At 40.9% G+C, this 22,059-nt stretch overlaps 1 protein-coding gene across 1 annotated transcript in view; it reads right to left on the bottom strand.

Moving 5' to 3' along the window:
* Positions 1-12,179: 12,179 nt before the first annotated feature.
* The window catches only part of SSC4D (scavenger receptor cysteine rich family member with 4 domains), a 65,963-nt gene continuing 56,083 nt past the window's right edge, over positions 12,180-22,059 (bottom strand). The window contains exons 10-12 of the mRNA XM_063456767.1: positions 19,593-19,904; positions 16,779-16,856; positions 12,180-12,556 (exon numbers count right to left, since the gene is read on the bottom strand). Of these exons, the coding sequence (XP_063312837.1) occupies positions 12,240-12,556; positions 16,779-16,856; positions 19,593-19,904 (707 nt within the window). The 3' untranslated portion in view covers positions 12,180-12,239. The remainder of the gene's footprint in view (positions 12,557-16,778; positions 16,857-19,592; positions 19,905-22,059) is intronic.

Consider the following 22,059-nt stretch of genomic DNA (forward strand, 5'->3'; position numbering starts at 1 on the left):
ATGGCCAGTATTACTTACAGATCTCCGGGACGGCCATGGGAACGGCTTGCGCTCCCACCTACACCAATTTATTTCTGGGGTGGTGGGAGCTGTGTGTCGTTACGACATCTCGTTTTGACCACTTCCATCAATATATTCTGAGCTCGTACAGATATATTGATGATATGCTACTCATGTGGTCCGGTTCCGTTCCCGTTTTTGAGGAATTTGTCAAATCTCTCAATGACAATGATATTAATCTAAAACTCACGCATGTCATTGATGAGCATGAACTGGTCTTCTTAGATCTTAAGATTCTGCTACAACAAGATGGAACTATCCAAACAGAACTGTTCAGGAAGGCCACCTCCACTAACAGTCTGTTACACTGGGACAGCCATCATCCGTGTAGTGTATCACCAAATAAATATATATATATTACACAAGGTTCGTCTACATTAAAAGGTATTTATTTAGAAGACAACAACACAATACTATAAATGTATCACAAACACACAGCCCAGACCCACGGAGCAACAACCCTTTTAAATCTATCTATCTATATAGTAATCCCCTTCCCCACACGTTTGATCTCACCCACGGTTAGGCCTTCACATCTAGTAATGGCTCACTGCTGCAAGTTCGACATCACATCCACCAAGGAAGAAAAGGAAGCAACAGAGTGTAACATGGTTCCCCATGCTAGCACATGGCGTCTGCACATCTGCTCTGCAGCAGAGCCAAGAAGGAACAGAAAGGAAATGAGGATAGAGGGGAGTGGCTATCTCTCTCCTGACTTGTAAAGGTATTAAATTACCTACTTACCATATCAAAGTAAAGCTTATCCCCCTGTAAGAAAGATCTACATGAACTTGATCACATGACCCCTGGTCACCATGTTAGTTTGATGACAGAATGTCACCACCTTCCCTCACTTTTTCTTCTCTTATGTTGAGCACATTTAAAAATAATAATATATCCCTCTTATCTATCTAAACTATGAGATCTGAAGTAGGAAAGGGGAGCACAGGAATTAGTGTGAGTGAGATGAGTAAGGTAAAAGAAAACAGTCAAATAGGGGTTGCATCACCCCACATTCCCCCACTTTTTCATCATCTATGTTGCTCCGTTATCTAGTTATCCCTCTAGTACAAGAGAACCTAGTGGGTCAAAAATCTGATATACAGGAGAAATTCAACCCACCGTCCCTCCGGAATAGTTCCCTCAGCGACATTAGTTCTCCTGTACTTTCCTATGGCTGTCAATTCACATTTTATACAAATGTCACACAAAAAAAATAGGTGAATGTGTGTGTGTTAAATATGTATGTATGTGCAATGTAAAACTTTTATTGAAGAATGTATGAGAGAGAGAAACAAAAACAAAACAAAAAAAAATTCAAATATATCCCCCTTTTCAAGTTTCTTCCTCATCTATATCATTGCCACACAAAAATATATTGTAATTATGAGAATGAGTATTAGTGGCAGAGTTTTTAGAGTGTGTAGGACTGGATGTGATATTTGCGGAATTCCATATTCTTAATCCAGTTCCGACTCCTCCCAGAAGGGCTGCAAATATGTCCAGTTTTTCCTGACTCCCTGCTTTGCCTAAACCACTGCCGCCGTTGTTCCGGACACCTTGGAGGAATAGAAGGATTATTAAAATGTAAACTCTAATCTTTTTAAACTGACTCCCTTATTTGGAGTATCTTCTGCACGCATTGCCTGTCTCCCATCCCTACTGTGATACAGCTTATACTTATCCATCCTGTAACAAGGATCCACCACAATCTTCTGTTGACACACATCATCATCCTAATGCAGCTTTGCCTTGCTCTGTGGGAACACTAGATCTCATCATTAGAAATGTATAGCTATGGCATTAGGAGAGCGGAGCTAGCAGCCGAACGGAGAGGCCACACTTTTCCCGAGCTCCGGGCTTCTGTACTAAATTACAGCTTTAAAAGAACCGAAAAGAGCCAGGAACTGGCACCAAGCTAACACATACCTGCATAAGTGTGAGATGGGCCGGAAAAACAAAAAGCAGAGGGCGGATAGAGGCCCCTTTTGCCATGACATCGGTGAGATGCTGCGAGGCCCTCAGCGGCAAACATGGGACAAAATGGCGTCGGGAGACGAAGGTTCCTCATATTCCTCTGAGGATCTCTCTTACATCCCTGGGATGGGGACCTCGAAAATTCAGCCATCGGAGCCAGCAGTCAGACCTCCGGCTGCCGGTGAACCGGTCACAGCTGCCCAACTTAAGGACAAGCTCTCGAAACTGAGAGCTAATATAGCAGCGGACATGGCCCATTATAAAGACGCAATAGACGGAGCGGTGCAAAAAATAACCCTCCTGGAAGTAAAGGCAGAAACACAGGATTCACGGCTCGCGGCTGTGGAACGCACACTGGCAGAGCTCCAACGGAGGCAAAAAGCCACAGCGGACAGAATGGAAGCCCAGGAGGAATGCAGGAGGCGCACCAATTTGAAACTACGGGGCATCCCTGACTCGGTGAGCCCGACAGATCTACCACATTATATCAGACACCTGCTAAATACCCTGCTGCCGCCAAAACAGGCCAAGGCGATCAAGCCAGAGGGCATGTTCCGATTATCAAAACCACCTAACGCACCAGCGGAGGCGTCGGCGGATCTGATCATCAGGTTTCAATCGCTCCAAGACAAAATCTCGATCCGGGCGGCTGCCCGAGGACACACTCCCCTGGTGTTTGAGGGATCTACCCTATCTTTGTACCCGGACCTCACCAGAGGCACCATCGCTTGGCGCAAGACCCTACAGCCACTATTGCAAACACTAAGGGCCAAGGACATTCCTTACCGTTGGGGGTTCCCGAAAGCCATATCATTCACCCATCAGGGTGAGACATACAGGGCAACGACGCTCCAGGAGCTGGACCAACATCTGCAACGCCTGAGCCTACATGGACCAGTGAGATCTGCCACAACGGGACTGGCGGGCATAAACCCCTCCACCATCCAGGAGTTCACCCCTCGCTCGGCGCAACGCAAACTGCATGCTGGAGGAGAATCCTGCAAAACAACGCTCTAGTAGCTGGACTCTCTGCTGCATAACAGGTCCACAGACTGAACGCACTAGGTCCTGTATTCAGAACTAAGATATCGCAAAATGTTTATTATCTTTTATTTTCTATTTGCTGATGCTTATTTTCGATACACCTCTATACACCTTGTTTCAATACGCCCCTCCACCGCACATAACTTGCTACATACGGGTGTCCCCACGTCTGACTCACCACTTAGATCCACAAGACACCCGTAGTACTGAGGGACCAGTCTGAGAACCACATTAGAGACCCCCCCCCTCCCCTCCCTAACAAAATAGGAAAGTCACCACACCTCTATATTGTCCCAGGAAGGGGATCTACCTACTCACATGTAGGGACTTTGCCACACAAGCCTCCCTATCCGCATGAGGGAACTCACTGAGACCCCTACACATGTATCCTGCACGCAACGTCTCTGCCACAACCACCTGCTAGTACAGCCTTGGGCCCCTGGAGACCCCGTTACCAAGCACACCTATCGCCCTAAGCCAAGGCCACACTAGCCATGTTAGGCCATTTCCATAGAAGTGCAGGACTCTGCCCGCCATGTCATTGTTTATCACATACACTTTGTGTCTGTACCAGCTGATGTGGCGGGTCAGACCGTCTGGTACCACAATGCACGCAAACCTAAGTATATAAAAATACATGCCACCACCTACACTACATGTACCTGTCTGAACATGCTGGTGTGGCATCCCGACGACGACGATGCTATTGGTGATAACCCGTTGCAGTTAATGCAATTAATTTACACTCGACTAGACATAATTTTCTGTTTTACTTCTGTTTCTTTTACAAAAATGTGCAAAACCTTTCATGTCACTGTTTATCCAAAGCTCAAATACAAACGCACGCTGTTGTGGCGCATGACCATGATCTGTAATCACCTGCACTACAAAAATAAAGAATTTAAAAAAAAAAAAAAAAAAAAGAAATGTATAGCTATATGGGAGACTGGAAAACTCAGAGAAAGAATCAAAACAAAAGAAAAACAAACATACATACAGATGTAGAGAGATACAAAAATTGAGAGTTATTGATTGCTGGGACCCGCCAATTGATCAATCTTTTCCTCCTCTCTCATCTGTTCCCTCAGTGCTTTCACATCTGCCTCCAATCTTTCAGTCTGTCTCTTTAGGTCCCAGTAGTCTCTATTCCCTTCTTTATTCCTCCAATTATCCCAGTCCCGTCTATTGGTCTGATGCTCATCCCATCTATGGTTCCTTCTCCAATTATTCTCCCAATAACTGTTCCTGTTGTTTCTCCGTTTTTCTCCCCAATTGTGATTATCTGTCCTTTTTAGCCTCTCCCAGGTATTTTTATTATTCCAATTATTATTGATTACCTTAGGTCCCTCCCATCTATTTCTCCAATTCTCTCCCATTACATTACTTCCTTTAGCACTGTCCCTATTCCTATGGTCCCTCTGTGGATCTCTCCATCTTTTGTCAAAGTCCTGTTTTGGTCTCCAGTTCTCATTATCCCTCTTGTTCTGGGGTACATCCCACCTCTGGCTTCTCCATTTACCATCTATATCTCTACCAGAGTCAACCTTGAATGTTCTTATGGCTGAAACAGAGAAGACCTGTTCTGAGGAAGGATGCTTGATCCACCAATTGTCAGCTCTAGTTAGTACCATTTCTAAGTCTGCTGGTGTTGGATCAAAAAGCCTCACAAATTCTTGACACTCCCAGGGAAGGGCTTCCATTACTTTAGCAATGTGTTCTGGTGAGCCCAAGACCAGAGGCTGTTGAGGTTGGCGTAGCGTATACCAGAACAATATCCTTTGATCTACCTCTCTAGGACCATCTGCTGGCCTCATCGTAATATTAGCTATTTCTTTCTCAATGCTGAGTAAATATAAATTTGTTGCAGCAATTCTTCCTGCCTGATCAGACACACTGTTATTAAATCCAAATAGTCTGCTAGCCAAAGGACCCATAGCATATTCTAACAGTTCTGTCCATTCTTCTAAGTTAAGACCTCCTTTTTTCGCTCTATTTGCTCCCCTCATAAACCAATGTGTAAAGGTGTTAAAGTCGTCAAGTTGGCATACTTCCCCACCATTTCTGGAAATTATCTTTGTCTTTGATTGACATAGTCCTTGTCTGTCTAGAGAAGCTAGTAGGCATTTCTCTTACATTAAAATGTTCAGTTATTATTATAGGGGCTTGTGCGACACAATTCACAATTGGCACATTTCCATTGTGTTTTGTTCCCACTACTGGTCCTTTAATAAAATAAGACTGGCCTGGGCATACTCTAGGAATCTCCTTATCCCATTTATTTGTGTTTTCTTTAATTTTCATTTTATATTCCATGACTAGGTCTTGGAGTTCAGTGATCTTAGCACTATATGCATCTCTCTGTTGTTCTATTTCTCTTAACTCCTTTTCTAGTTCCCCAACAATTGTAGTTGTTCTCAAAGCTGCATTTTTTAAACAATCACTTTTGTCCATTGCTTCCTCCATTTTATTTGTTGTTTCCAAATTATGCTGCCGTAATTCTACAACTCTGTCTATTAGGCCTATTGTGGCTACAACAGCTTGTGTGACCAAACTTTTTCTTTTCTTTGTTCTATACTTTTTGTTATTTACAATTTGTGTTAGTACATCCATTAATCTCACCTCTTTTTCACTGTCTGGGTTTGCTGGCTCTGGAAGCTCATATGGACCATCATGTTTTTGAATATGTTTCTTAAAGTACTCACGTACTTCTGTGGAAAAGTATTTGGCCCCTTGAAAATACATTCCTACTCTTTTACTCACCCAAATAAGAACCCAATTTAAATCAATTTGCAACTAAAGTAGCACGCTTCTGAATAGCCAACAATAGTTGATGTCTATTCAGTAGGCCAGGTGTAAATAGAAAAAAAAACAAAAAATAAAAACCTCAATTACCTTCGTATGCTAAACACAATGGGTGGGGAACACAATATCCACAACTCTACTGTGAAGCTTGACTTAGGATATGCCCTAAACACACACCCAGTGTTGTTATATGTAGCAAAATAGACTAGTATCCACAATGCAAATTATATTTACCTTAGTATGGTGAAGGTAATACTTGCTAATTAACTTCAAAACCAGTAGTACCTAAATTAGCATATTAAAAATATAATAGCAAGGTCTGGAGGGTAGGGGTTATACCTGAACTAGGATATTCAAGACACACACAAAAAGTATAAAGTATGGAAGCCTATAGTGTATTAAAATGGAGGGCTTGGCCTGTACTCTGATAGTCAAAACACAACAAAACTCAACTTGGATATTTGAAACACACAAAAAACTGTAATAATATATTCAAAATTGAGGCCTGATGCCTAAGCTGGTACATTAAAATGGAGGTCTGCACTAGAATATAAAATAATCAAATCAGCATTCAAATACATAAAGAAGCAGCATGGAAGCCTATTATAATGCAGGGCTAGGCCTGTACTCTGAGCTGGTACATTGAAATGGAGGTCTGCACTAGGATACAAAAGAATCAAATCAGCATTCAAATACAAAACAAAGCCGCATGGAAGCCTACTATAGTGTATTAAAATGGAGGGCTAGGCCTGTACTCTGATAGTCAAAACACAACAAAACTCAACTTGGATATTTGAAGCACACAAAAAAACAACAACCTGTATTATACCTTTGTTTTATGTAGCAAAATAAGCTTGTACAATCTAATATATTCAAAAATAAGGGCCTATGCTGGTAGTGTATTAAAAAATGAAGGCCTGAACAAAAACTACTAGGCCTGAACTATGGTAATCAAATCAGCATTCAAATACATAAAGAAGCAGCATGGAAGCCTATTATAATGCAGGGCTAGGCCTGTACTCTGATAGTCAAAACACAACAAAACTCAACTTGGATATTTGAAACACACAAAAACTGTAATAATATATTCAAAATTGAGGCCTGATGCCTAAGCTGGTACATTAAAATGGAGGCCTGAGACTCCAAACACAATCGGCCCTTGATTTCTCATGCAGAGGATAATTAAACAAAGTACTTTTTTTTTTTTCCTCCCCAAAAAATAAATCTGACTATCTATTAATGTGTTATTACCTCATAAATAACCTTTGTAGAAGTCTAAAATTCGTGGTCGCCATATGTGGTGTATCACCAAATTAATATATATATATATATTACACAAGGTTCGTCTACATTAAAAGGTATTTATTTAGAAGACAACAACACAATACTATAAATGTATCACAAACACACAGCCCAGACCCACGGAGCAACAACCCTTTTAAATCTATCTATATAGTAATCCCCTTCCCCACACGTTTGATCTCACCCACGGTTAGGCCTTCACATCTAGTAATGGCTCACTGCTGCAAGTCCAACATCACATCCACCAAGGAAGAAAAGGAAGCAACAGAGTGTAACATGGTTCCCCATGCTAGCACATGGCGTCTGCACATCTGCTCTGCAGCAGAGCCAAGAAGGAACAGAAAGGAAATGAGGATAGAGGGGAGTGGCTATCTCTCTCCTGACTTGTAAAGGTATTGAATTACCTACTTACCATATCAAAGTAAAGCTTATCCCCCTGTAAGAAAGATCTACATGAACTTGATCACATGACCCCTGGTCACCATGTTAGTTTGATGACAGAATGTCACCACAACCCGTATAAACTGAAAGCTTCCATTCCCTATGGACAGTATTTACGAGCGAGGCGCAACTGCTCGGTTGACCAAACCTTTTACAACGAATGCCAAATATTAAGATCACGCTTCAAGGAACTTGGCTACCCCAACCGAGTCTTAAAAAGGGCATTTCAGAGGGTATGTGCTGTGGATAGAAACTCAAGTCTCCGCTCTATCAAGCCTAAATTGGACCAAATGGCCCCACGCTGTATCGCTACTTTTGACCAGGGATGGGGACCGATGTCCAAGATTCGGAAGAGGAATTGGCCTATATTATTACACAATCCTGTACTATCCAAAGTGCTACCCGACTATCCCTCTGTGACAGCACGCAGACCTCGCAATCTACATGACCAACTGGTTCACAGTTATCTATCATCTCCCTCACCCGCCACTAACTGGCTATCAGACATCAAGGGCACCTACAAATGCGGTCATTGCAAGGCCTGTCATTTTATATTACCTTCTAAGTCAACCACCTCCACACAAACTCACATCACTATAACCACAAATGCTCTGGTGAATTGTAGCACCACTAGAATCATCTATTTAATCACATGCGACTGTGGCATCCAATACATTGGAAAAACGTATCAACAGTTCAGACGCAGAATCTTACAACATGTAGCGTCCATCAACAACACCACAACACCTACTCCAGTGGCGAGACACGTTCAGAACTTCCATGCTGGCAAATCTGACTGTCTAAAATTTCAAGCAATTGAGAAATTACTTCCCAGTCCGAGGAAGGGCGATTTTAATAAGTCCCTTCTACAAAAAGAATCTCAATGGATTTTCTCATTTAAGACCTTGGCTCCTCTCGGTCTAAATGAGGAATTCAATTACACTGCATTTATACATTAACCAACCATCTTAGGGTTTGCTTTTATTATCATTATTTATGATCATTGCCCTTTGGGCTTATTCTTTAGAATCTATGTTCCAGCTATCCTTACAACTAGTGTACTGCCTCTAAGATTGGCACGAGTACTATATTCATTCAGTTACTCTTTCTAAATATTTGCAGTTCTTTCACTATATTGTGTATCACCAATACAAAATGCTTCTATGGTTTCCCCTTCCAACCATTCTTTATGATTCGGTCACATCTTGTTGCTTTTTGATATATTGCTTAACTTTCAATCAGCACTTGTGACATTATATATATTTTATGGACAACCCAGTCATTCATTTTAGTCTTAGCCATTGGACTAATCTTTTACTTAGGGGATCATAGATATGGAAAATACCCCCCCACTTTCAAGCACGTTTTCGGCCACCGTACCAGTGTTTTGAGCCTCCTCCCCCCGGACCCGGCCACAGCCAATGAGCCCCGCAGGCGGGCTTTTTAAACTTTTGCAGCCCGTGTGGCAGTTCCCCCTGATGAGCCTCTAATCTAGGAGAAATGCGCGTCGGGTGTCCCATAGTGTATCACTTACACGGCAGTGATACATTCCTGGCTCCTATCGCCACTGAGAACTATCCAGCACTGAGAAGTTATCTTCTGCTTCTATTACTGTTCCTTGGGTGTTACGGGCGTTCTCACACAGCCCCCCGGGTACTTCTTTGTATTGCTGACGGCTGACAGACATTCTCAGCCTGAGTGTTTAGCCAGATACTTATCATGGTATTGATCCTGATCGTTAGTTTCTAACGTACAGGATTTCCTTACAACCACACATTTACTTAGAGCTACCTTACTCTAATACCTCCTTTCCATACGCTTTCCTGTATATCTAGTGCCCATGAAGGCACTTTTCCATCTATTTCTCACTCTTTAACGTTTCATTTTTGTCAAGTTATTATGTCTAAATAGGGACTACGGGTACCGATGATTGTAGCCCCCTTCCCTAGTATCATAGAAGGAGATAGCTGGAGGGAGTTTTATATTGATATATTTTCATACTACTATTACTTACCGTGCGGATTGTGCACTTTTGCAAGTCACGTTTGACTTGCAAGTTACGTTGAAACTTACTATCCCCAACTAGAGTGACTGATCTTTGGATCAGATTAAACCTGTCTGCTGCCTTAGAGTTTCTGGTGCACCTACAAATGCGGTCATTGCAAGGCCTGTCATTTTATATTACCTTCTAAGTCAACCACCTCCACACAAACTCACATCACTATAACCACAAATGCTCTGGTGAATTGTAGCACCACTAGAATCATCTATTTAATCACATGCGACTGTGGCATCCAATACATTGGAAAAACGTATCAACAGTTCAGACGCAGAATCTTACAACATGTAGCGTCCATCAACAACACCACAACACCTACTCCAGTGGCGAGACACGTTCAGAACTTCCATGCTGGCAAATCTGACTGTCTAAAATTTCAAGCAATTGAGAAATTACTTCCCAGTCCGAGGAAGGGCGATTTTAATAAGTCCCTTCTACAAAAAGAATCTCAATGGATTTTCTCATTTAAGACCTTGGCTCCTCTCGGAAACCAACTTCTTGTCCTTGTGTAGACAGTTTGTTGCCATTACCAATGATCTCCATGTCTGTTAAATTATTTTGACATTTTTTAAGAAATTAGAATCTTTGCATATATGCAATTTTTACACCTAAATCAATATTCCAACAATTTTTTTTTTTTATATAAATATAACTGAATTTTTCTTCAACAATAAAAGTGTTTTTAACTGTGTTCTCTTCTGCCATGTACATGCATTTTCTTGTCTATGGTAGTCTTTTAAAGCGGTTTCAAGCAAGATGACATTTATCTCCAAAAATAAAAAATTCTCTATTTTTGCCATTTTGTGTGCAGATTTATTGCATTTGATATACATCTCAGTGTTTTTTTATTGCACATGCTGGTGTTTCACCATTTTTGCATATTCAGCTCTCCCTACTGACTCTCCTGCTGTAACAGGTTCTTTCCAGATTATATTGCATGAATAAATGAATTGTAGTTTTATGGAAGACTTGATAGAATCTAAATCACATAGTTTTCTTCATCGAAATTTGTTTCAATGGAATTTAAATGATCGTTTGAGTAAGATGTTTCTCAAGGTCTTCTCCCTACTTACATACAATTTTTATACGCCTTCGCATAACATTGGCTGCTGTAAAGTGTATAATGTGGCATTAATCACTGTACCTCACATGACTGGAGATACCAGCTCTTGTTTGTCTGTCTTTGTTTCTACAGCTGGGTTCTTCCTGCATCAACCGCTGATGATTCTTTTTCACAAGCTCATTCTGCACCTTCCATACCAGGTAATTTGTAGATGTAAACACAGGGACAGCAACTCTGATAACATCTACAGCTCCAGTGTATGTGGTAGCTTCTATTCTGGGCCCATAAACCAAATATTAAAATTTAGCAGAGATGTTTTAGCTCAGCAGCAGCATGTAGAGTTGTTGGTAGGACACATATATGAAGATCTCACAGGCAAAATGGCTGCAAAGTGAGAGAGATAGAGAGAAGAAGGGAGGAAAGACAGAAACATAACGTACTTCCTCTCAGCTTCACATTAGCTAGTCCTTCAAGACATTTAGATTAGGTACTAGACATATTACTATCACAAAAACCACCGTGACTGTAAAATAACCTTCCCAAACTGATAACAAATTAAAAAGAAAATGTTTATAAAGAAATACACACAAACATCAATTTGGATCACACCAGGTTACATACATGTTACCTATTAGCATCACTGCTCCTGTTGCTAACCTTTAACCTGCGATGTAATCAGAAAACCCGTGAAAGGGACATTGCTTCTGTCATTGTGTTTGCAATGTTCACCTATTAATCTTGAGATCACATTATGATTAAAATGATATCACAACTTAGGCTTTATTTTAATTTGATAATGTATTCTGGTTCTCATGGTGTTACCATACATTTTGGATTGTTATTGTGTTGAAAAGACTCCCATGATATTGGCTGAAAGTCATAAAATGTTAGTGGTGGGATCCCAATGCTAGATTGTAACTCACCCTGAACTGAATTACTTACTTAAAGACAAGGGTTAAACTCATAATTCTGCAGCATTTCTATAGACTTTAAAAACACTACTTAAAGTCGACTAACCTCTGGATTCCCATCTTATGGGGTCAATAACGTCCATCATCCTTGAGCCTTTGGCTTTCTAGGTATACAGAGTGTGTAGATCAACAACAAACAGAGAACCCCCAACTTTGCAAAATGTTCCATTATTCAAAGAAGACTGAATAAAATCTAACACAAACTTTTTTGTTTGTTTTTTTAATGTCCTTCTTAACTTTTAACATTTAAAAAGTCTATGCAGGTACATACTCTAGTGATTTGCACCATGTTTGCTTAGCTAAACATATTTTATAAAAATATGGCCAGAGGGCTACATACGATTTAATGGCAACAGAGTTGTAATGATACAGTAATCTCAATTGTACATAATACATTATGATTTCTTTTTTCAAATGAGTTTATAAAGTGCATATTAATAGGACGCAAAAGGAAATACAAAATTATATACAAAATGTATACATTTACATATATATTAAGGTTTTTCATTGACAGAACCACTCACAAAAGTCCACATGTCACTCCAGCATCTTCAGAGTGGTCACAGTTATGAACATTCCATCGTATATAGGAACACTGCAAGATCGAGCTTTCATTGCCCCGACATTTCACATTGTCAAGAAAAATGTAGCCTATACCTTGTCCATACCCTGCTTCTCCTCGAGCTTTGACGGCAGCACCACAGCCTAAAGATCGGCATGCTACATTTGCAGCCTTTATGTCCCATGCATCATCACATACTGTTCCCCACTGCAACAGGAAAAATATTTCCAAACGTCCTTCACAACGATGGCTACCATTTACCAAGCGAATCGACCCTAGAAATAAAGTTCATAGTTACATAGCTGAAAAGAGACTTGCAGCCATCAAGTTCAGCCTTCCTCATATATGATTTTGCTGTTGATCCAGGAGAGGGCAAAAAACCCAGTCTGAAGCACTTCCAATTTTGCAACAAAGTAGGAAAGAATTCCTTCTTGACCCTAAAATAGCAGTCAGATGTCTCCTTGGATCAAGTAGCTATTACCCCACTAATTAGAAATTATATCCCTGTATGTTATGTTTTTGCAAGTATTTATCCAATTGCAGTTTAAACATCTGTATGGACTCTGATAAAACAACCACTTCAGGCAGAGAATGCCATATCCTTATTGCTCTTACTGTAAAAAAATATTTTTCTTTGCCTTAGATGAAATCTCCTTTCTTCCAGCCTAAATGCGTGACCTTGTGTCCTATGTATAGCCCTGTATATGAGTAGATTTCCAGATAATGGTTTGTACTGGCCCCGCATATATATTATGTAAAAGAAAAATAGTTTTCTTTAAATCAGAAAAGGTGCAAGCCCTCTGTTATGACATGCATCGTAGAAATCAAATTAAGCTTTGTGGAGACAAAAAAAAAAACTTGTAACTTTCATTAAAGGAACACTATAGTGTTAAAAATAATGCCCCCCTTAAATATAGTAAATCTTACCTTTTTTCCAGTCTGCTGCTGCAGGCTCTGCCCCTGATCTGCCTGCTTAGCTGACATAATCAGAAGTGGTGATCTCAGTCAATTACAATGCTTTCCCATAGGAAAGCATTGGATTGGCTGAGACTGTCAAGTAGGCAGATATGGGGCAGAGCCAGCACAAGCCAAACACAGCTCCGGCCTGTTAGCATCTTCTCATAGAGGTGCATTGAATAAATGCATCTCTATGAGAAAAGTTCCGTATCTCCATGTCGAGGTTGGAGACACTAAATGTCAGTGCTGCACAGTGGGATACAAAAAACAGGAAAAGCTAGACAGATTGTGTTGGTATGGTATGCTATTATTGAGAGCTCAGATTAGGCATGTTGCTAGCAGAGTGAACATATAATGGTAAGGGCTCAAGGTGACCCAGCAGTCTTAGTTCACATTTGTACCAATGACACATCAGTGGAAGATGGAGGATTCTAAAGAATGGGTTCAGGGAACCACAAAGCAAACTAAAGACGAAAAACTCCATGGTAGTATTTCCCAAGATACTGCCTGTGCCATGTATTATAGTGCAACGGCAACAGGAGATCAGAAAGGTTAATACATGGCTGAAGATGTGGTGTAGAAAGGATGGTTTAGGGTTAGAGATGTCCCGAATAGTTTGCTGGCGAATAGTTCCTGGCGAACATAGCTTGTTCGCGTTCGCCATGGTGGGCGAACATATGCGATGTTCGGTCCGCCCCCTATTCGTCATCATTGAGTAAACTTTGACCCTGTACCTCACAGTCAGCAGACACATTCCAGCCAATCAGCATTCCAGCCAACCCTCCCTCCCAGACCCCCCACCTCCTGAACAGCATCCATTTTAGATTAATTCGGAAGCTGCATTCTTAGTGAGAGGAGGGACAGTGTAGCTGCTGCTGATTTAGTAGGGAAATCGATAGTTAGGCTAGTGTATTCAGTGTCCACTACAGTCCTGAAGGACTCATCTGATCTCTGCTGTAAGGACAGCACCCCAAAAAGCCCTTTTTAGGGCTAGAACATCAGTCTGCTTTTTTTTTTTCCTGTGTAATCTAATTGCAGTTGCCTGCCTGCCAGCGTGTGTGTCAGGCTCACAGCGTATACTGTGCCCACTTGCCCAGTGCCACCACTCATATCTGGTGTCACAATAGCTTGCATTTAAAAAAAAAATACAAGGGGCTTGTTGTCACCTTTCGGGGACCCTTGGTGTTGTACGTGGTTGGGTGGAGGAAGAGACCTTCAATGACATCATTGAGGACAAGGAACGGGACATGGCTAGCTTGGTATCCAACCTTGTGCAAATGGGGAGTTTGCGGTTGTGCAAATGGACTGTTTGCGGTTGTTTGCGGTGCGTTAAACGGGGAGTTTGGTCTGTCACTGTGAAGCGGGTGTAACCCTTACACTACCTGATCGATACAACATCATACTGTCAGGGCACCCCGCGGTCTCCCCTTCCCCTGCCTGTCAGCGAGCGGCGTCCTCTCTGCTCCAGGCACCGCTCGCGTCCTCCTCTTCACCTCCCAGCGGCAGCATGTATAACGCTGCACGCTGGGAGCCCGCGTATTTATGCAAACGCCAGGGTCGGTCACACGACCCGGCGTTAAAGACACAGTACCATAATCACAGTGGGAGGTGTAAATATCTCCCACGTGTGATTGTTAATTCTGATTGGAAGTTATCCAATCAGAATTAACCTTAGGATATATATACTTACCTTTCCTGTCTCTCAGTGCCCTGTTGTGGTCTTGTGATACCTGTATTGCAGTCTGTTCGTGCGTCTCTCTTGTTACCGATTATTTGGCTTGTTATTCCGATTTTCCCGTCTTCTCCATTCCTTTGACCTCGGCTTGTTTCTCGTTCTCCTGTTTTCTGGCTCCCTTTACTTGGCTTGTCTCCTGACTATTCTTAGTGTGCTTAACCCGGCCATTCTAAGGACCGGTATAGCACCCTTTTTTTTCTGTGACCTGTTAGCGTGTTAGGTTCCCAAATTGTGACACATACCTGATGTTTTAAAGCACGTTATTCCAAACAATTTAGGAATGTTAGGTGATTTATGCCCTTTATGGATTAAAACCAGACTCTGCATCAACTATGTAATTTTCCATGGGAGTTTTGCCATGGATCCCCCTCCAGCATGCCACAGTCCAGGTGTTAGTCCCCTTGAAACAACTTTTCCATCACTATTGTGGCCAGAAAGAGTCCCTGTGGGTTTTAAAATTCGCCTGCCTATTGAAGTCTATGGCGGTTCGCCCGGTTCGCCCGTTCGCGAACATTTGCGGAAATTCGCGTTCGCCGTTTGCGAACGGAAAATTTTATGTTCGCGACATCTCTATTTAGGGTTTTTAGAGCAGCATTCTCATTTTCCTACAATACAAGTACAATCTTTATAGTATTTATATAATGTATCTGAATGGAAGAGGGTTGGCTGTGTTGAAGTAAGGAATGGTTGGATATTGATAGATGATGTGTTTTTGTTGCAATAGAAAAAATACATAGATAAACTCTGCAACAGTGATGGCATGGCAAGGACTTGTAATAAATGTGTGCAAGAAAAAAAAACATGTTGGAGATTTGTTCTCCAATCATCAACATTGATTGCTTGATATTCCACTGAGAGACTAAGCATCTAATCACAAGTTAAGATTTTCGAGCAATTTTTGAAAAAAAATGTGCCATTCTTTGAGTGTAGACCCCTAAGACATGCGTAGTCTGCTCTAACAGAATTCTTTCAGAACTAAATGGCTTTAAATTAGAGTTGATGTCAGACATCCTTCCATTATCCATTATTAAAAAAATCAGCATAATTAAATAAATTTACTATTTTTTTCACAAAGCAACTTCCTTAATAGATGTTTTCTACGTGCTCAGCCAGTAGATCATCAGTGTGAGTTGAGCCAATCACTGTCCTCTTGATACTTCTCACCTTTTCCTTAGCATGGCTTTGGAATACTGTACATTTAATAAGAGAACAGTGATTGACTGTGGGCAAATCAACAGCTCAGGTCACATTGATCTCCAACTGATTGAGCTACACTGCTTCCCTTCAAATCAGAAGGACATTATGTGAAAAGGGGAGGCACAGCTAAGGTTGAGTTTTGTTGCAGAAAGAAGCAAAACCCTTTCATTTTGAAAGCAAAACTAAAAGTATTTGAACAGGGAGAAAATCACAGCATGAATATATGTATATGCAAAATGCATTCAAGTTATGTTGGTGACCAGAATGTTGCTTAACTATCTTCTATAATGCTAAATACAACCTTTGAGACAGCTATCAAGAAGTGTTCTTAAATAAGTCGAATGAAACCTATAATTAAGTGCCCCTTTCCCTCCTCTCTGATCCTACTCCTGTTATTACATCTCTCTACTCCTAATTATTCTGTAATAAAGCTTTTTAGATCAGCAATTAACAATCCTTTGTTTAAAACTATAGAATGTTTTGGGAAGTCACAAAACCACTATCCAAATGAATAGAGGACGCCTGCTTATACTGTGTTATTATAAAATAGTAGTCTGATCTTTAAAAATTGTTCTTCTGACTTTTCACAAATAATGCAGAATACATACCATCTTTTGGAGGTGTTACAGATTCTGTTGTTACTTCAAAGCCACTTCCTTTGGAAAGCCATTCTGACTCTTTCAAACCTAGAATTTAAAAAATGAATGCTAAAATGATTTGCTAAAAGGTATCAAACCTATTGCTGACAACTTTCTATATTTTATTATTTTGAATAAATATAAATCAACTGTAATAGTATAAGTCTCTAAATAGTAAATATTTGAAAGGTTAGAGTCAAGGTGAGTATAACAACCCTTCATGTAGTGCTTAAACCTATGCTATCCAAATCAGGAAACAAAGGATAGCAACGTATTACCAGGCTTAATGCAATGCCTATAGTAGGTGAAATAGCAAGGTAGAGGAACAAAGCAAGGTCAGGGATTCCAGAAGTACACAATAACAAGAAGCCAAGCTGGGTCAAGGAGTACAGATAACACAGTAATCAGACAAGCCAAACCAGGAAATCAGGAAATATCATAATAAGGAATGTGCTATTGGAATCACACGGAAACCACAACAGGGCACTGAGTAGATGGAAAGCTTTAGTATTTGTAGGCCCGGGGGTGTTCCCTTGATAACCATGCATGAGTGGGCATCTACAATGACCGTATGCAGTGAGTTTGACCTAATGTCATCACAAAAATGGTGGTGCTACAGCACCTAGCATCAGAAACACCAGAAAAAATATCTGAGGGTTAGTAGCTGATGTGGTTCTCACTTGTGGAGACAGGGGCACCAGGTAAGTGTCACAAACTTGCCTTTATCCGGTGCCCGCACTGCTCCTCTCCTCCGGCCATGCCGGCAGAACATTGCCTCAGTCCTTGCTGCCTGAATAGATAGTACTAACCTTCGGTCCCGCAAACGGCTCTTTCTGCTCGCGGGACGAACTGTAGCCCATTTATATAAAATATTTTGCCGTGGCATCATGACCTTAAAGGAACCAGGTCATCTAGGCCAGTGTTTCCCAATCCAGTCCATATGGAAAACCAACAGTCCAGGCTTTATGTATTTCCCTGTTTTGAAACCTGAACTGTTGGTGGTCCATGAGGACTGGGTTAGGGAACACTGATTTAGGCGACCCAATGCTGTTTGGGGTTGTAGAGATAACGTGGACCAATGGGAATTCTTGTGAGCCTATTTAAGGCTTGTTTTAGCCTTCATTCATTGCCCTATCGTGGTTTCATGTTAGATCCTCATTTAGTGCTCCTAGAGATTCCCTTGTGATTTCTTGTGTTTGACCTCGGCTTTGCATTTGACTTGTGATTTCTGGTATCCTGACTTCAGCTTCGTATTTGACTTGTGATTTCTGGTATCCTGACCTCGGCTTCGTATTTGACTTGTGACTTGTGACTTCTGTTATCCTGACCCGGCTTTGTCTTGACTTTGTATATTTCTGTATCCCTGACCTTGATTTGTTCTTGACCTTGATTCTCGCTAATACATTAAGTCTGGACATTCTAAGGCTCGGTAATAAGTTTTTTGAGTCCACCTTTTGTGTGTTTCCTATTTTCTGCGTGTTGGGGTACGACTACCGTGACAGTAAGTGGTGTAGGACAAAAATATGTATCTTTACAGTTTAGATAACACCACACTGTCTTAATGATTTTTTCTGGTGTTATGTCCGTTAAGAATGAATTTTAAGTTACATTTTTTTTAATATGGTATTATGGCCTTAGGTGTGAGGAACTGTCAGGTGAGACATATAGTAGGGATATCACTACCTGTTTGTAGTTTCTCTGACTGCAGCCAGGTTGTGAGTTAAACACAGTTCACTCAGTGCTGTTGGGAGTTGAGCTGTGTGCATACCTTAGATAAGGAAGTTTTTCTCGAGTGAGTGGGTGTGGCAAAAGAGGCGGGTTTACAGTGCAGCATTAGGCAAAACAATTTTTTGTGTCTGTGAAAAAACTATACCGATTTGAGCATGCAAAAGTACAGCATATTAATGAGTCCAAAGCCTAAAGCCTTAAAGTTGTATTGATGCCCACAGTGTCCCTTTAAATGTTTTCCCAGCTTTCTGTTAAACTGCTTTCCATGACTGCCTTTTTTTAACTCATTCTCGTTTTCAATTCTGTGTATTCAGCCTCTGAACCAAGACCTATAAGCCACTCGATCTAACAAAATAGATGAGGAACAGACTGGAAAACACAAAGTGAGCTACTGGGTGTAATGATATAGGGAAGATACTGTAAAACAGAAAACACGAAAGATAGTAAGAAAAAGATATGGAAAAGTTGAAGAAACAGACTGAAAACGGAATTGTAAGGTGAGAGACTGATAAAGATAAAGTGAGTTGGCATCAAAAGAAAAATAGAGGGAGAAATAGTTTGGCTAAAAGAGATTGAGGAGATAGGGATTCATAAAAAAGAGAAAAAGTTAGTGACAAGGATGCAGGAAAGGTGGGAAAGGCCACAAGGTTTGGGGACTTAATGAAAATACATTTATTTGGAGAAGGATCTGAAGTAAGAATGTGGCTAATTCGGGACAAGAAGTAACACAGCAAGGAATGGCCCTTGCACTGCTGACTCTAAGTAGTATTTTACACAATCTGTTCATTAATCACAAAATAAAACACCCATGTTTTTGTAAAAGTAGAGACTGAAATCTGTAGTGATATTTAAATGACACCGGGCTGTGCGGTATAGAATATACTACTTTCCCCATTCTTTATGGAACTTTAAAAATACACTAATCAGAGCAGCACTAAATTTCTGAAACCCATAGATTTTTGGTTCAGATATAGCCACATGCTGATTGATGGTAATATTTCAGACGCCTGTTGAGCGAAGAACATGTCACATTTATGATAAAAATACACTATTCACCTTGACATATAACTCCAGAATCCTCATGATGTCCACAGTTATGCTGGCCCCAGCCTAGATGGAAGCAGGCTGTAAGATCTTTCTCTGTACCATCACAATCAACATTGTCAAGTAGGATGGGGCCACTGCCATAGCCAAAATAACTCAAGGTTGTAGCAATAATGGCTGGTCCACAGCCCATCTGCCTGCACACCACCTGAGCATTGTTGTAATCCCAGTCATCGTCACACACAGTTCCCCAGCTGTTTTGGTACAACACTTCCACTCTGCCTTGGCAGCTACTGTTCCCATTTACCAGCCTAATGCTGCCACCTGTAGGACAAAAAGATGAAAGCAGGCTTACATTAGAATTATTAAAGTCTAAATGTTATATATCAGAGTTGTGAGCACCAACATGTACAACTCATATCCTGGAAAACTATACATGTATACAAGCAGCATTGGAGTTGTGCTCTGTGTTTGGACTTAAAGGGACACTATAGTCACCAGGACAACTACAGCTTAATGTAGTTGTTCTGGTGAGTGTAATCATTATATGCAGGCATTTTCATGCAAACATTGCATTTTCACAGAAAAGGCAGTGTTTACATTGCCCCTTAGGGATACCTGCAAGTGACCATTCCTCAGATGGCCACTGGAGGTGCTTCCTGGGGCAGTGCTGCACAGTAAGCAGCACTGCCGTTCAGCATCTCCACGCGTTGCATGGGGACGCTGAATTTTCCTCATAGAGATGCATTAATTCAATGCATCTCTATAAGGAGGTGCTGACTGGCCAAAACTGCATTTGGCCCCTCCCCCTTGCCGATTTTAGCCAATTCAATGCTTTCCCCATGGAAAATCAGCAATTCTGATTATGTCACCAAGGGGGCGGGGCCAGTGCCAGCAGACCCGTGCGGCGCTGGAAATAAGGTGAGTTTTATTAACTTTTAAGAGGGCTAAGTGGGGGCAAGCCACCTAAATGGTGGGTTTTGCACTATAGGGTCAGGAATACATGTTTTTCTGACCCTATAGTGTTCTTTTAATTCAGCTTTCCTTAAGATGTATAGTTCTAGTAAATGATAGTTACACTTAATTTTAGATGTCTCAGTGCTAAAGAAAGCAGAGTTGTTCAAATGTAATTGGCTTAATAGGCCCTGTGATTGTTTATTTTACAAGTTAATATGGAGGTACATTTTATAATTGCGGTACCCATGACACAAGTTACCTCAATAGTTTACTTAGATTAATGTTACCCTATGTAGCTGAATGTCAGTGTCAGATAAATGGCCATGTTGTTCAATTACTGGGATCTTGAGGCAGGCAAAAGGACACCAACCAGAAAAAAACTTGCAGCTTATGTTATCAACTCTTTTGTAAAATAAAACTGACTGCTACTGCTTCCTTAAAATTATCGATGCCCTTCAGTAAAATGTCTGCATGCAGAACATTTATTAACAGTGTTCCCTGAACAGAATTCCACCTTTAGTCAGCTAGAACTTATTACACTATGTGATCTTTTTTGTTGCAAAAACATGAATTAAATGATATAGCATACTAATGACACCTTGTGTACAAAGCCCTGTTCTTCTTAAAGTGAACCAGCTCAGATACCAGAATTAAATCCCTGAAGATACGCTGTTTTGCCGGCCTACAGCATTGACATTACTAGAATTAATCTCTAGTACTTGCAATCACTAGGAGCCTACAGCTCTGTGGACTGTGTTCAGAGCCTTTTGTTCCGTGTATCTACAAGTTATGCCATATTTCTTATACGTGTCACTGTGTTTCAGTTTGCTTCTAGCCAAGTTCTATTGTATGAAGCTACACACATCCACAAATAATCTGTCAGAACAGTGACTACTGTACACAGGATTAGCTTAGTCAAAAGTGCTGGAAATGTCTGCCCAGACTCACGTACTTTCAAGTTGCAAGGATCCGCTTCCTCTCAGCCAATTCCTATTGCTGCTCAGGCTGATATTTCCTTGTTAGTTCAAGCAGCACAGAGAAGATGGGAACTCACACTTAGCATTAAAACATAAAAACATTAAAACTTTTAGCGCTGAATGAAAGAGTGATACTGGGGGGATACAGCCAATCAAATTCACTCATTGCAGCTCAGGTTATTGCTTCCTCATTAGCCTAAGCAGCAGTTGCTGGGGACTCTTGTTTATCATTAAAACATTAAAAATGGTTTGATGTTGAATGGCAGGACAATGCCAAGGGACTCAAGACAGTAAAACCACTTTAATAAGATGAATCGATAATGGTGAAATGGAAGAAATATGGTAGATTTGTGACACTGCCTAGAGTAGACCACCCGCTAAAACGTTGTGACTAAGTAAGTAGGATATTAGAGAAACCTGCAAGAGGTCAATGTTAACTTTTGAGCTAGAGATCCTCAGCTGAGATGGTAGAAACTATTCACATAAGAACTATAACCTGGAAACTTCACTAACTTGGCTTCTAGGACATTTGGCATGAAGAAAAC

Source organism: Pelobates fuscus, chromosome 1, assembly GCF_036172605.1.
Source record: "Pelobates fuscus isolate aPelFus1 chromosome 1, aPelFus1.pri, whole genome shotgun sequence".
In the NCBI taxonomy this organism is placed as follows: domain Eukaryota; kingdom Metazoa; phylum Chordata; class Amphibia; order Anura; family Pelobatidae; genus Pelobates; species Pelobates fuscus.